This window comes from Rhinoraja longicauda, chromosome 42 (genome assembly GCF_053455715.1).
Source record: "Rhinoraja longicauda isolate Sanriku21f chromosome 42, sRhiLon1.1, whole genome shotgun sequence".
In the NCBI taxonomy this organism is placed as follows: Eukaryota; Metazoa; Chordata; class Chondrichthyes; order Rajiformes; family Arhynchobatidae; genus Rhinoraja; species Rhinoraja longicauda.
In genome coordinates this window covers 681,103-695,515 of record NC_135994.1, presented here as the reverse complement: position 1 = coordinate 695,515, position 14,413 = coordinate 681,103, and the positions used below count along the sequence as shown (strand labels likewise).

The following is a 14,413-nucleotide window of genomic DNA, read 5'->3' as shown; positions in this document are numbered from 1 at the left end:
TTTCGATGGCTTCTTCAAATGTTTTTGGAAGTTCATTTTTCCAATAAATAACTTAAGAGCATGACCTCCAAGCTTCTGTCCTTTCGCTGGATTCGCTGTTTCCCACTACTCTTTTGATCCTCTCCAGCTTTCATTGGCTTAGCTTCATCTCAATCATCATCTGCCAAACCCAACTTTGTTTAGTTTAGTATTTTAATAATAATAATAATACATTTTATTTATATAGCGCTTTTCATATACTCAAAGACGCTTTACAGAGATTTTGTCACGTGTACCAAGGTACAGAGAAAAGCTTTTTTGTTGCGTGCTATCTAGTCAGCGGAAAGACTACATGTGATTTCAGTCAAGCCGTCCATAGTGTACAGATACAGGATAAAGGAAATAATGTTTAGTGCAAGAATAAGTCCAGTAAAGTCTAATTAAAGATAGTCTGAGGGTCACCAATGAGGTAGATGGCAGATCAAGACCACTCTTTAGCTGGTGATAGGATGATTCAGTTACCCGATAACAGCTTGGAAGAAACTGTCCTGGAATCTGGAGGTGTGCGTTTTAATTTCTGTACCTCTTGCCTGATTGGGGAGGGAACAAGAGAGAGTGTCTGGGGTGAGACTGGTCCTTGATTATGCTTGTGGCCTTACCGAGGCAGCATGAAGTGTAGATGGAGTCAATGGAAGGGAAGTTGGTTTGTGTGATGGTGAGAGAGTTGTTGGGGAGATGCCAAACTCCCTGAGCCTTCCAAGGAAGTAGAGGCGTTGGTATGCTTTCTTGGCTGTTGCTTCGATATGGCCGGTTCGGCACAAGTTGCTGGTGATATTTACTCCTTACATATAACTTGAAGCTTTCAACCATCTCTATTTCGGCACCGTCAGTGTATGTGTACGTGTACTGCTTTGCTTCCTAAAGACAATCACAATCTCCTATGCCATGCTGACATTGAGGGAAACGTTGTTGTCTTGGCACCAGGTTACGAGGTTCTCAATCTCCTTCCTGTACTCCGTCTCGTCATTATTTGATATCCGACCCACTACGGTGGTGTCGCCTGCAAATTTGTAAATTGAGTTGGATTTGTATTTGGCTGCACATTCGTGGGTGTACAAGGAGTAAAGAAGGGGGCTGAGAATGCACCCTTGCAGGGCACCGGTATTGAGGATTATCGTAGAGGATGATTTGTCCCCTATCTTCACTGATTGTGGACTGTTGGTCAGGAAGTCTGGGGATCCAGTTGCAGAGGTGAGTGCTGACGCCAAGTTCTACGAGTTTGGAGATGATCCACAAGTTTGGAGTTTTGGTCCAGTATCAGTTGCCTCATTTTCATTCTTGACTACTAACCCAAATATGAATTCCCCAACTACCATTGAGCAGTGTAGATGCCCTCCTTCTCCATCTCTTTGCGATCATCCCCGACTACTCAATTTAATTTTGCATGTGCGGCAGTCAATTCTCCGTGCGGCTTCCGTACACGTGCCAGTATAAGCCCCGCCTTCTTCCACCGCTTCCATTGGTTAAAACATAGAAACAATGGTTTGCAAACAGATGATTGGATCATGTGGCTGTCAATCTGGTCAGAGGCAGAGACAGAGACAGAGACAGAGGTAGCTGCGGTTGCGAGTTGTGGGGAGTCGGTTCGGTTTTGAAGCTTTGGCCTGTGTCGCCTGATTATTTTATGTTTTATCTGTATTCAGTGTGATATGATAAATGTCAAAGAAGAAGCGCTGGTAGGTTTAATACTGAAACGCAATGAATAGGCTGCGAAAACAGAATTTAAAAAGAAGTAATCAGGAAGAACACCCCAGAGATGTAGTTGGGCCTGGTTGACATTTTAACTCGGGTCTCAACGTCTATGCCGTTGACCATCGCTGAAAGGAGAATATGGCCAGAGCTCTTTGAGATCTGGAAGTCAGAACAATGGGAAATGTCCGTTAGATGTTAACATATCAGTTACGTTTTTTTGTGTGGTACTGGACATACCGGCATCAGAGTTAATTCTACGTGATATGTCCGATGTTTTGATTTAGAAAAAAACATGGTTATCTCAGTCTGAAGAAAGGTCTCTACCCGAAATGTCATCCATTCCTTCTCTCCAGAGATGCTGCCTGTCCCGCTGAGTTACTCCAGCACATGTGTCTATCTATGGTTTTCTTGAAGTTTTTACTTGCTCGAAGCCTCATGAGAGTTAATGTCATTTTTTCCCCTCTGTGTTGATCTTTCGGACTGTAACTGTGGGTGTCACTCTTGTATGTAGATTCTTAGTTTGAGCCCCTATTCCAGAGTACACACATCCGGGTTGACATGGTACTGAGGCAGCCATACATTGTCGGAGGGGTCATTCTAGAATGAAGTGTTACACTCTGTCTACATTCTCGGTGGATGTAAAGGGTCCCTTTGTGGTATTCCGAAGAACAGGAGTATTATTCCCTTATGTCTTTGGACTAATGTTTATCCCAAAATGAACATATCTAGATTTCATCTGGCAATTATCACAAGGCTCTGGGAGCTTGCTGTGGTCTTCTGTGTTTTATACATTGTATAAGTTATCTACATTTCTGAAATATATCATTGGTTGAAGTACTTTGTCATGTTCTGAAGTGCCATGAAAGGTGCTGTTAAGATGCATTTATTTATTTATTTTTCCATTTGAGCTCATTCTTAACAAGTGCACAATGTAGTCTGATTTTCTGTACACATTTGCCCACTTTTGTTGGTCGCTCTTGATGTCCTTTGGTGTCATTATGCAGTGAGACCATTCAGTTAGAAACATAGAAACATAGACATAAAAAAGAGGTGCAGGAGTAGGCAATTTGGCCCTTTGAGCCAGCACTGCCATTCAACATGATAATGACTGATCATCCAAAATCAGTACCCCATTCTGGCTTTTCCCCCCATATCCCTTGATTCCCTTAGCCCTAAGAGCTAAATCTAACTCTCTCTTGAAAACATCCAGTGAATTGGCCTCCACTACCTTCTGTGGCAGAGAATTCCACAGATTCTCAACTCTGGGTGAAAAGGTTTTTCCTCATCTCAGTTCTAAATGGCCTCATTCTTATTCCCTTATTCTTAAACTGTGACCCCTGGTTCTGGACTGAGAGTCTTGGCCTCTCAGCCTTCTAAATTCCAGCGATATTGTTTTGTTGTCTTGTTTTATTTGGGTTTCTTTTCCTACCACCATATATTTTATGTAAGTAATATAACGATCTGCATGAAGAATGCTGAAAAATGCATTAATATATTATGCTGTGATATGTGATCAACTTGGTCTTTAGTCATCTTCCACTTTCCTAATGCTACATTTAGAAATGTCTGCTTTGTGCTACATTAGCTAACACGAAGCAATTGTGATTTCTCTGGATTCAAAGATCCAGTAAATTAAAGGGTCAAGGCTTTAGTAGATATTAGACTCGATTCCTGACCTATTCTGTCCTTAGAATTTATTCTATTTTTGACCAGAATACCATTTAATTTTCTGTTATTAAGCTTTTGTGATTTTTTTAAAGTGGAGATTATTTTACTTTTTGGAGTTTCATGCAGCATGTTTTCTTTTTGACCATTGCAATGCATAAGATTTGAACCATTGAAAATGTCAGTGACCTCATTTAAAGCAGACAATATTGATGGGAGCATTCAGCTGTCAGTGAGTTCTTGGTATTTGTCTTGGTTGTGAGAGTGATATTTGTAATAGGCATTTTATGAAAGAACAGGCAGCCTCTCCTGGAGCACTGTGATTCCAATTTGGCAACTTTTATGTCTATATGAGATTTGAATTAATAGCATATTTAAGCTGTTTATCTCCACCTGTTTCTTTGAAACAATTTAGACATGCTTTATGTTGGACCCTGCCTCACTCAGTTCAATTCCTGAAGCTCTTTTCGTTTATCTGCTTATTTCATTGGTATGTCGTAGCTGAAGTTACTAAATTTAACTGAATATTTTACTTAAAGCAATTCCTGATAACTTATTTATCCAGCAAGTAGCAAACCCATTAACAGAGCTATCAAGTTAGCATTGGTGAACTTTTCTCAGATGGTGCAGTAAATTGCTGTTATTTGAATTGGTATCACTGAATTCAAAGTGGAAACTTGGTCAGGATTTTCACTCCTGCTCACTATCCACTTACTGCTGGCTCCTGGAGATATGCAACTATGTATATGGAATGAAGTCGATAGGCTGTGATGTTCTCTGGTGTTAAATTGTTTAGCAATATTTACCTTCACAAATGCATTGTGACCCAGCAAGGTATTAATATATTTTGAAAAGGAAAAGCTTGGACTTCTGTTTTCATGTGTTTGGAGAAATGTTCCAAAGATATGAAAGTGTTTCTTCAGAATAGTTACGTAATTGCTTTGATTAGAAATGGGTTGTAATGAGTGATTTTTCTTTTCTAAATTCCCCTCCCAATACTGTTGATCTCTTATTTTGTAGCTTTGACGTGTTTATAAATACATGGAAGATTGGACTTTGGAAGTCAGTGGTAAGTGTAAATCAAATGCTTGTATCAATGCTTCATTTAGAGTCCTACAGTACAGAAATGGGCCCTTCAGCCCAGCTTGCCCATGCCGACCAAGGTGCCTCATCTACACTTGTCCCACTTGCTCGTGTTTGGCCCATATCCCTTTAAACCTTTCCTATCCATGTACCTGTTCAAATGTCTTTTAAATGTTGTTATAGTTTCTGCCTCAACTACATACCAACTAATTGCTTCCATATACACACTTCTGGCAGCTCATTCCATATACACACCACTCTCTGTGGAAACGTTGCCCCTCAGATTATCATGAGATCTTTCCCCTCTCATCTTAAACCTATGTCCTCTGGTTCTTGATCCCCCCTACTCTTGTGTGTATGTTTAAAAAAAGTCTGTGCATCTACCCTATCTATTCCCCTCATGATCGTGTACACCTGTATAAGATCACCTCTCATCCTCCTATGCTCCACGGAATACAGTCCTTGTCTGCCCAACCTCTCCCTACAGTTCAGACCCGCAAGTCCTGGCAACATCCTCTTAAGTTTTCTGTGCACTCTTTCAATTTTAACATCTTTCCTATATAGCAGGACGACCAAATCTGAACACAATACTCCAACTGTCGCCTCACCAGTACAGCTGTAACATTACACCCAACTTCTATACTCAAAACCCTGACTAATGAAGGCCCATGTGCCGAAAGCCTTCTTGACTAACTTATTCACCTGTGCCGCCACTTTCAAGGAACTATGTACCTGCACTCTTAGATCCATCTTCTCTACAAATCTTGCCATTCACTATGAAGGTCCTGCCCTGGTTAGACGTCCCATAATACAACACCTCCCATTTATCTGCATTAAACTCCATTAACCACCCCTCTGCCCACTTGCCCAACTGATCAAGATCCCGTTGTAATTTTTGATGCCCATCTTTGCAATCTAGAATACCACCCTCTTTTGTGTCATCTGCAAACTTACTAATCCAGTACGTTTATGGTATTTGCTTTTGTGATTGCCCTGGCCAAATAATGCTAAACTTAATTTAAAAAATATGATTTCTTGTCAATTTATGACTGAAGAAAGTGTCTTGTGTGAATGATTGGTGATTCATATAAAATCAAAGAATGATGAAGATGTACAAAAAAGCTAGCTGCTTGTTTGGCTCATAAGCAGGTTTGGGAGTTAGCTGAATCCTTGCACATGCTTTGTCTCTGTTCTGTCTGTTGCCTTGTATATTGCACTGCTAGACCTTGGACGAGTTATGGTTTTATTTTCAGTTCAAATATCTTCTATGGTGGATTTGCACATTTGGCTTTATAGTTTGTGCATTTGTACAATGTATATCACTGCACAGCAAAGGTAACAAGCACCAGCACTGATATACATGTGGAAACTTTCTAAAGTAAAAAAAAAAAAAAAGTGTCCAGTATTTGACGGAGGTGTGAGTAAAATAGTGTGTCCTTTGTCTGGCCTGCATAGTGCAGTAACAGAATCTCCCAGCTGTGGAGTTTGTAGGGAAGGGTATTGTCAGATGAGAAAACGTAGTATTTTTCGCTGCATACCAACACTGGTTAATAACTGAAAATATGTGTATATTGTCTGGAATTGCTTCTTTTCCTATGTGTCTTTTGCATCCCTAGAGTAAACCATGAATTTTAATGGTCTTGATTCTGGCCTTGGAGAATACACCTCGCCCCTGCATCCTGGCATCAGTGCTTCCTTGGATCGCTCAATTGAGCATTCGCTGGATCCCAGACTCGACCCGACCTTGCTGCAGAATATGGAATTGGAAGGAGATGGTGTCCAGTTAGATGGCATGTCGGTCTCTGTGTCTGAATCTGTACATCTTGTGGAAGGCATGTATTCAGAACTACACACAGTCGTTGCAGAAGTTGGAGTCCCTGTAACTGCCTCGCATTTTGACCTTCAAGATGAATTACTTTGGGTGGGAAATCATGGGGTAAGTACAGTACAGCTTCTGCAACCAAGAAAGATTGGCAATACCTGGTTTAGAAGGGAAATTTTGGGCAGTTCTGGAGAAGAGATTGGCATGTTGTACTTCCATCGCTTCTCTGTGCAGCTAGGATGATCAAGCACTGCAGGATGATAATTTGCAATGTACCACTTGCAGATTTGCTACTCTGTTTTAATTTCTCTATCTAAAGTAACAAAATTAAGTGGTTTAGGAACCAAGAACAAGCAAAGAATGCCTGGATGACATGCGGTGTATGTATATCATTAAGATTGAAACTGAGCTGTTAAGAGCTTCTGTTTAGAACGTGCAATGTGCTGTGCTCTAGGTTTGAAAGAATGATGTATTACTTATCAGCTGTTTGGACCATGGAATTTCCCCTTTTATGTAATGATTAATCCAGTTGAAATTATCTAACGGCTCTGATCACTCAGACAGCACTCAACAGCACTCAGACAGCACTCAACCTCGTTACATCCCTAAAAATGTTTGAATGTGCATTAATGAATGGTGGATGTGAAATGAAAAGTGCTTAATTCCACGTTGCTCCACTGCTGATGCAAGAGTGGCTGTTGGAGATCAACAGAAAGCTTTTTTTCCCCAACATTTTCTTTTTTATTTGAAAAATAATCCTCAAATCCCATTCAACTTCTCCCCAGAAAAACACCTTGTGAGAGATGGGCATGTTCCTAGCTCTGCAGAGGCAATTATACACCGCAGCAGTGAAAAGCATATAAATGCAATGTCAACCCTTGATTTATAATTGTGACTCTAGATCATATTTCCCCTTCCTTTCACTGTTAATCATTAGAGTTCTACAACATGGAAACAGGTGTAATGGCCCAACATGTCTACACTGACCAGATGTCTATTCAAGAAAGTCCCATTTGCTTGTGTTTTGCCCATGTTTCTCTAAACCTCTCCTATCCATATACCTTGTAGAAGTTGCCTCTACAACTTTCTCTGGTATCTTGTTCCATAGATGCCCCACCCTCTGTGTGGAAAAAGCTGTCCATCAGTTCCTTTGAAGTCTTTCACCTCGACTTTCCTGTGTCTAAATCTAGTCGTCTAGTTTTAGACTCCCTTAACCTGGGAAAAGACTGGGACTATCCAACTTATCTATTCTTGCCATGATTTTGTACACCTGTGTAAGGTCACTCATCTACACTCCAGGGAACAAAGCCCCAGCCTACCCAGGCTCTCCTTATAACTCAAGATCTCGAGTCCCATAACATCGACGTGAAGCTTCTCTTTCCAGCTCAATGATATCCTTTGTACAGCTGGATGACCAGAACCGTGCACCATACTCCAAGTGTGGTCTCGCCAATGACCTGTACAGTTGCAACATGATGTACCAACTCCTGTATTCAATACCCCAATTAATGAAGGCAGCCATGCCAAATGCCACCTTCACTGCCCTGTCTCCCTGTGTTGCCACTTTGGGGGAACTAATTACTTGTACCCTAGGTCTCTCTGTTCTACAACATGCTCCAGAGCCCTGGGATTTACTGTGCAACTCCTGCCCTGATTGAACTTGCCATGTTGTGGTTTAAATAGGAAAATAACTGCAGATGCTGGTACAAATCAAAGGTATCACAAAATGATGGAGTAACTCAGCAGGTCAGGCAGCATCTTGGAGAGAAGGAATGGGTGATGTTTCGGGTCGAGACCCTTCTTCAGACTGATGTCTGAAGAAGGGTCTCAACCCGAAACGTCACCCATTCCTTCTCTCCAAGATGCTGCCTGTCCTGAGTTACACCAGCATTTTGTGATACCTTCGATGTTGTGGTTTAAATGTTGCTATTCAATTGTGATATTAAATACAGGAGTTGGCATGCCATGTTGCAACTGTACAGGTCATTGGCGAGACCACACTTGGAGTATGTGCACAGTTCTGGTCATCCAGCTGTGGTTTGAATGTTAGTTCAAATTAACTTGTGGAATTCTTACGATAGATAGATGTGTTATAATCCATGCAGGCTTCCTGTAGACCACTTGATTCAGTCCATTCATTCCCTCTTTATCCTATGACTTCTCTAAATTATTTTTCCCTTGAGTGCTGATCCAATTCAATTTTGAAAGTTCTGGTTGACTCTGTTTTCACCACTTGCAGAATGGATTGTTCCTAGATCATAACCACTTTGTATGCTTCAAAAAAGGCTTTTTTCTTGCATTTTTCCCTTTTCACCTCCACACTGTATCTTTTCACCTTCACTTAAAATCTATGTGCTGTTGTTCTTGAACCATACACAAAGCGGACAGCTTCTCTGAAAAGTTGTTCTCAATGCATTTTGTTTGTGTTTTTATTGGTTGCTAAAATCACCAAAACATTCCTAAACATTTGAAGGTCTTGGTATACTTAAACTTTTTTTGTAAAGTTGAACTGAGATGTTAAGGTGGTCTTCTGAGATATTCTGCAGCTTTGAGGAGTGACCAAGGCGTGTGCTGAAATGACCTTGCAGTATAGATAATTGGTTTGGGCGTAACCCTAAGCTAAATCTGAAATGAAATTCTAAGTCTTTTGAATTGTCATTGGTGTATCTAAAAAGGATATGCTGCTAATGAGCTGATTTTTGTTTTGCTGGTGCTTCAGCTTTACCTTCATAGACTCGTAACTAAATTTGTTTATGAACGTTCTCTCTAGGGCCATGCAACCTCCTTTTTTGGTCCGACTATGGAACGATACTCCTCCTTTCAAGTTAATGCCACAGATGACATTCGTCAGATACAGAGCATAGAAAGTGGAGTGCTCTTTTTGAATAAGAATAATCTCAAGTGCTTTACTCGAGGAGGTCTTATAATGTTTGATTATGTGTAAGTTTCTTTAAAATATTTGCACTGCTGCAGTTTTTAAAGTAAAACTATAAATTTAAGTGAGGAGAGCTGAACACGTTTACTAAGGTTGTATACCTGCAGTTTTATTCCCATCTTTCCCCAGCACACCAAGTTTTCACCCTCCTCCTTTGTGCAGGTGTTAACTGGAATATTTGTTTCTCATTTAAATGGCTGTTCCTGTGGGACTTGGATGCTGCTTTGTCTTGTGTCACCATTGGCTGAGTGATCTGCAGATACCTGTAGGGAACCATATTAAATGACTGCAAGTCATTGCCTTTAATCTGCCATTTAAATAGCTTGCATTTTGTGATTACTCAAACTTGCATGAGCAATGAACATTTCCTATGAGCTATCTGAGGACTGCTGACACTTCTGTCATTGTATTTCAGAATGAGTTGGCACCTCTAAGAAGGAAGAGAAAACGTCAAAGTAAACACTTGCTGAGTGTTTCCTGCATTTTCTGCTTGCCTGTTATGTGTTTTTTTTCTCATATTCTTGTCTTCCAAATATTGAACTGCACGCTTTTTTTTTCACATTTAGTATGGATGAAGCGGAGGACATGCACAGCCTCCTCCTCACTGACAATAACTCTGTTCTTCTGGGGGGCCTTCAGAATCATGTTAGAGAAATAGACTTAAATGCAGTACAAGAAAGTGAAAAGGTAAGGTGCTGAGTGCAAACTTTCTAAAGTATTTGCAACTGTAAAAAATGTGTTGGAGGATGGAATTGCCAATATCGGGCACCCAACTATATTGGTGCTAATTCGTATACTTGTCGTGGACACTTTGTTGTATCTACTGTTGAATCAGGGGGTGTTTGAAATGGTTGATAGAATCTGGTTTATGACATCTCAATGGTTTTAATTTCCTTCGTGCAGGTGATTGATTGCCACAGACATCCCTTAATTTGCAGGAATTGTTTTATTTGAAATACATTTTATTTTGTAGATTTTAAACTCGAGTTAATGTTGTATGGTTTGCAATACCTCTTGCTATGTCTCCTTCAAATTTTATTGGGATCTCTATTTCCATACTTCCTCCTTATCACATGGATTTTCACTCCCAATTCTTCATCCCCACCATTTCAAAAATAACATTTAAAACTGGATCCCAAAGCTTTGTGTGGTTAACCGGTTTATCCAGTTTCCAGCTCTTGTGCCAACATATTAAGGCTTTATAAACATTTGTAAAATTTTATTTTGACATGCTCTGAATGACGATGTTTTGTATTAATATATGAAGTTTCATTTTTGTATCTCTCTTTCCAGTACACAGTTGAGCTTCCCGGAGTCACAATTATGCGGCAGTCTAACCGCTTCTTTTTCTGTGGCCATACATCAGGAAAGGTATTTGTATAGAAGCTACTGAATTTAAAGCAATTTGTAGCAACAGGAACAAACTGATTATTGCTACAATCTTCCCAACATGCCCCTCATCTCCTTCCCAATCCTAAAATGTACATAACCTGTCTATGAAGTGCCTGGTAGTTAAATATGAAGTCATCTATTTTGGTGTTCGGTTTAATTAACTGATTTGAATCGAGAATTGTTGAAATGTAGAGAGATCTGGGTGTCTTGTACATCAGTTCACTAAAAGTAGAAATGGATTTAGAACGGATAGAAACATTTGGAACATAAACCAGTCACTATGTCTGTGTCCAACATTATGCCAAATTAAACTAACCGTTCTCCCTGCAGGTGATCCATATCCCTCTGTTCCCTACATATCACACATTCTTGTGCCTTGCTAAAAGTCTGGTAGTGCATTCCAGGTACCTGCTGCACTGATTTAAAAAAAAAAAAAACTACTTTTTTAAACTTGTTCAATAGACAATAGGTGCAGGAGGAGGCCATTCGGCCCTTCGAGCCAGCACCGCCATTCAATGTGATCATGGCTGATCATTCTCAATCAGTACCCCATTCCTGCCTTCTCCCCATACCCCCTGACTCCGCTATCCTTAAGAGCTCTATCCAGCTCTCTCTTGAATGCATTCAGAGAATTGGCCTCCACTGCCTTCTGAGGCAGAGAATTCCACAGATTCACAACTCTCTGACTGAAAAAGTTTTTCCTCATCTCAGTTCTAAATGGCCTACCCCTTATTTTTAAACTGTGGCCCCTTGTTCTGGACTCCCCCAACATTGGGAACATGTTTCCTGCCTCTAACGTGTCCAACCCCTTAATCTTGTACGTTTCGATAAGATCTCCTCTCATCCTTCTAAATTCCAGTGTATACAAGCTTAGTCACTCCAGTCTTTCAACATATGAAAGTCCCGCCATTCCGGGAATTAACCTAGTAAACCTACGCTGCATGCCCTCAATAACAAGAATATCCTTCCTCAAATTTGGAGACCAAAACTGCACACAGTATTCCAGGTGCGGTCTCACTAGGGCCCTGTACAACTGCAGAAGGACCTCTTTGCTCCTATACTCAACTCCTCGTTATGAAGGCCAACATTCCATTGGCTTTCTTCACTGCCTGCTGTACCTGCATGTACCTGCATGCTTCCTTTCAGTGACTGATGCACTAGGACACCCAGATCTTGTTGTACGTCCCCTGTCCCTAACTTGACACCATTCAGATAATACTCTGCCTTCCTATTCTTACCTCCAAAGTGGATAACCTCACACTTATCCACATTAAACTGCATCTGCCATGCATCCGCCCACTCACACAACCTGTCCAAGTCACCCTGCAACCTCGTAGTATCTTCCTCACAGTTCACACTACCACCCAGCTTTGTATCTGCAAATTTGCTAATGGTACTTTTAATCCCTTCATCCAAGTCATTAATGTATACTGTAAATAGCTGCGGTCCCAGCACTGAGCCTTGCGGTACTCCACTAGTTACTGCCTGCCATTCTGAAAGGGACCCATTTATCCCCACTCTTTGCTTTCTGCACATTTCTGCACATTTAACCCCACCCCAGACCTAAAAGCTATGCCCTCTAGTCTTTAACATTGCCACCCAGCGGGAAAATTCTGACTATGCCGCTCATAGATGGATGAGAGGAGATCTAGAAGGATGAGAGGAGATCTTATCGAAACGTGTAAGATTATTAAGGGGTTGGACAGGTTAGAGGCAGGAAACATGTTCCCAATGTTGGGGGAGTCCAGAACAAGGGGTCACAGTTTAAGAATAAGGGGTAGGCCATTTAGAACTGAGATGAGGAAAACCTTTTTCAGTCAGAGTTGTGAATCTGTGGAATTCTCTGCCTCAGAAGGCAGTGGAGGCCAATTCTCTGAATGCATTCAAGAGAGAGCTAGATAGAGCTCTTAAGGATCGCGGAGTCAGGGGGTATGGGGAGAAGGCAGGAACGGGGTACTGATTGAGAATGATCAGCCATGATCACATTGAATGGCTGGCTCGAAGGGCTGAATGGCCTCCTCCTGCACCTATTGACTATTGTCTATTGTCTATAATTTTATAATCTTCTATCGGATCTCTACTCCAATCTTTTTTTAATTAATGGAGGTAGTGGCAGCAAAACCACCAGCAAGTGGTTGCAGCCGTCCACTGCAGAAGTGAGACTTTTTACAATATGTAACAGCAGAAGAGGAACCGGAATAGACTTAAGCATAAAGGAAGAACAAATTGGAGGCATCAATTTTTGGAATTGGTAACTAATATCCCACAGAGGCCATAATGGCTGACCAGGTCTTGATCACACTCTTCCCTCGCATTTGCCCTTTCTCCCTGTTCAAGGTGTTCTGATGGTACTGGCTTTCCACCTGAAGCCACTATTCTTTTGAACTGAGACCGTGAGCTTTGAAGAGTTGACGAGGAAAGGCAATTACAAAGCAGCACAGTGGTGCAGCTGGTAGAGCCGCTGCCTCGCAGCGCCTGAGACCCAGGTTTGATCCTGACCTCGGGTGCTATCTGTCTGTGTGGAGTTTGCATGTTCTCCCTGTGTGTGCTGGGATTTCCTCCGGGCGTTCCGTTTTCTTCCCACATCCCAAAAAAGTGGGTTTGAACGTTAATTACAAAGCACATCCTAGACTGTGTATATGAATTTTGCCACTGAAAGATACTGGATCATGGTAACGATTGGACAACCTAGCTCCACCCCACTGGTCACAACCCACAAATGGTGTGACCAATTTGTGGTATTCGTACTGCTGTGTGGCTAGGACTGAGGCTGGGACTTTTCTGGATTGTGTAACATCGTACCACACTGGTGGTGTGTTCACACTATTGAACGAGAATGTGCAGATTGCTTTTATTACATAATGATTATTTTGTGCTTTAGGTATCTCTTCGAGATTTAAGAAGCTTTAAATTGGAGCATGAGTTTGATGCTTACTCTGGAAGCCTCTCTGATTTTGATGTACATGGAAACCTGCTGGTGACATGTGGCTTTTCAAATCGAATGAATGGACTGTCATGTGACAGGTTCCTGATGGTTTATGACCTCCGAATGATGCGGGCTATTAGCCCCTTGCAGGTTCATGTGGATCCACTCTTCCTGAGATTTATTCCTACATATACTTCAAGGCTAGCCATCATCTCTCAATCAGGTATCTTACAAAATACTAAAAGTTCTGTAGATATTTTATAATTCATTAATGGCTGTTGCTCAAAGTATACTGTACTTTGTATGGAACATGCACAGCATTATTCACTGCTTGGGTGAAAATGTGTCACTTGAATACAAGGAGCAACGAGAGGTTAATTGATAGGAAATTTTATTTTGGTTTGCAGTTATCATGAATTTCCAATTTCTCCTTAAAATCAGTCCAAAACCAGAAAATGAATATTTCCTTTTTAAAAAGAACATGACAACTTTGCATTTGACTCATCGGCAAGCTTTTATTTATCAGTCTGAAGAAGGGTTCTGACCTGAGTCATCCCCTATCCACCAGCTCCAGAGTTTAGTTAGCTCTGATTATATGAAGTACTGTGAATAATTAAAGAATGAATACTAATGAATGAAGTCTCATTCTAAGCAGTTTGTAACGATTATTGTATTTATTAATTTCAAGTCCAGTGCTGTTTACTCAGTTGAAAGTTTTTCTATAAACTGAGCTCCATTCCCCCTCCTGTAATTCTGCCGAGGATAAATTTATTAAAAAAATCTTGGCATCTGGTGAAATTGAGCCTATGATGGTTATAATATGGCAACATTTAAAAACAAACTGACCAAATGTCATCGG

General features: G+C 40.9%; 1 protein-coding gene across 2 annotated transcripts in view; it reads left to right on the top strand.

Annotated features, from left to right (window-relative positions):
* The first annotated feature begins 1,584 nt into the window (after positions 1-1,584).
* pan2 (poly(A) specific ribonuclease subunit PAN2) overlaps positions 1,585-14,413 on the top strand; it is a 61,369-nt gene continuing 48,540 nt past the window's right edge. For both annotated transcript variants that reach the window (XM_078431480.1, XM_078431479.1), the window contains exons 1-7: positions 1,585-1,715; positions 4,417-4,465; positions 6,096-6,415; positions 9,072-9,241; positions 9,803-9,923; positions 10,530-10,607; positions 13,510-13,777. In XM_078431480.1, the coding sequence (XP_078287606.1) occupies positions 6,104-6,415; positions 9,072-9,241; positions 9,803-9,923; positions 10,530-10,607; positions 13,510-13,777 (949 nt within the window). In that variant the 5' untranslated portion in view covers positions 1,585-1,715; positions 4,417-4,465; positions 6,096-6,103. The remainder of the gene's footprint in view (positions 1,716-4,416; positions 4,466-6,095; positions 6,416-9,071; positions 9,242-9,802; positions 9,924-10,529; positions 10,608-13,509; positions 13,778-14,413) is intronic.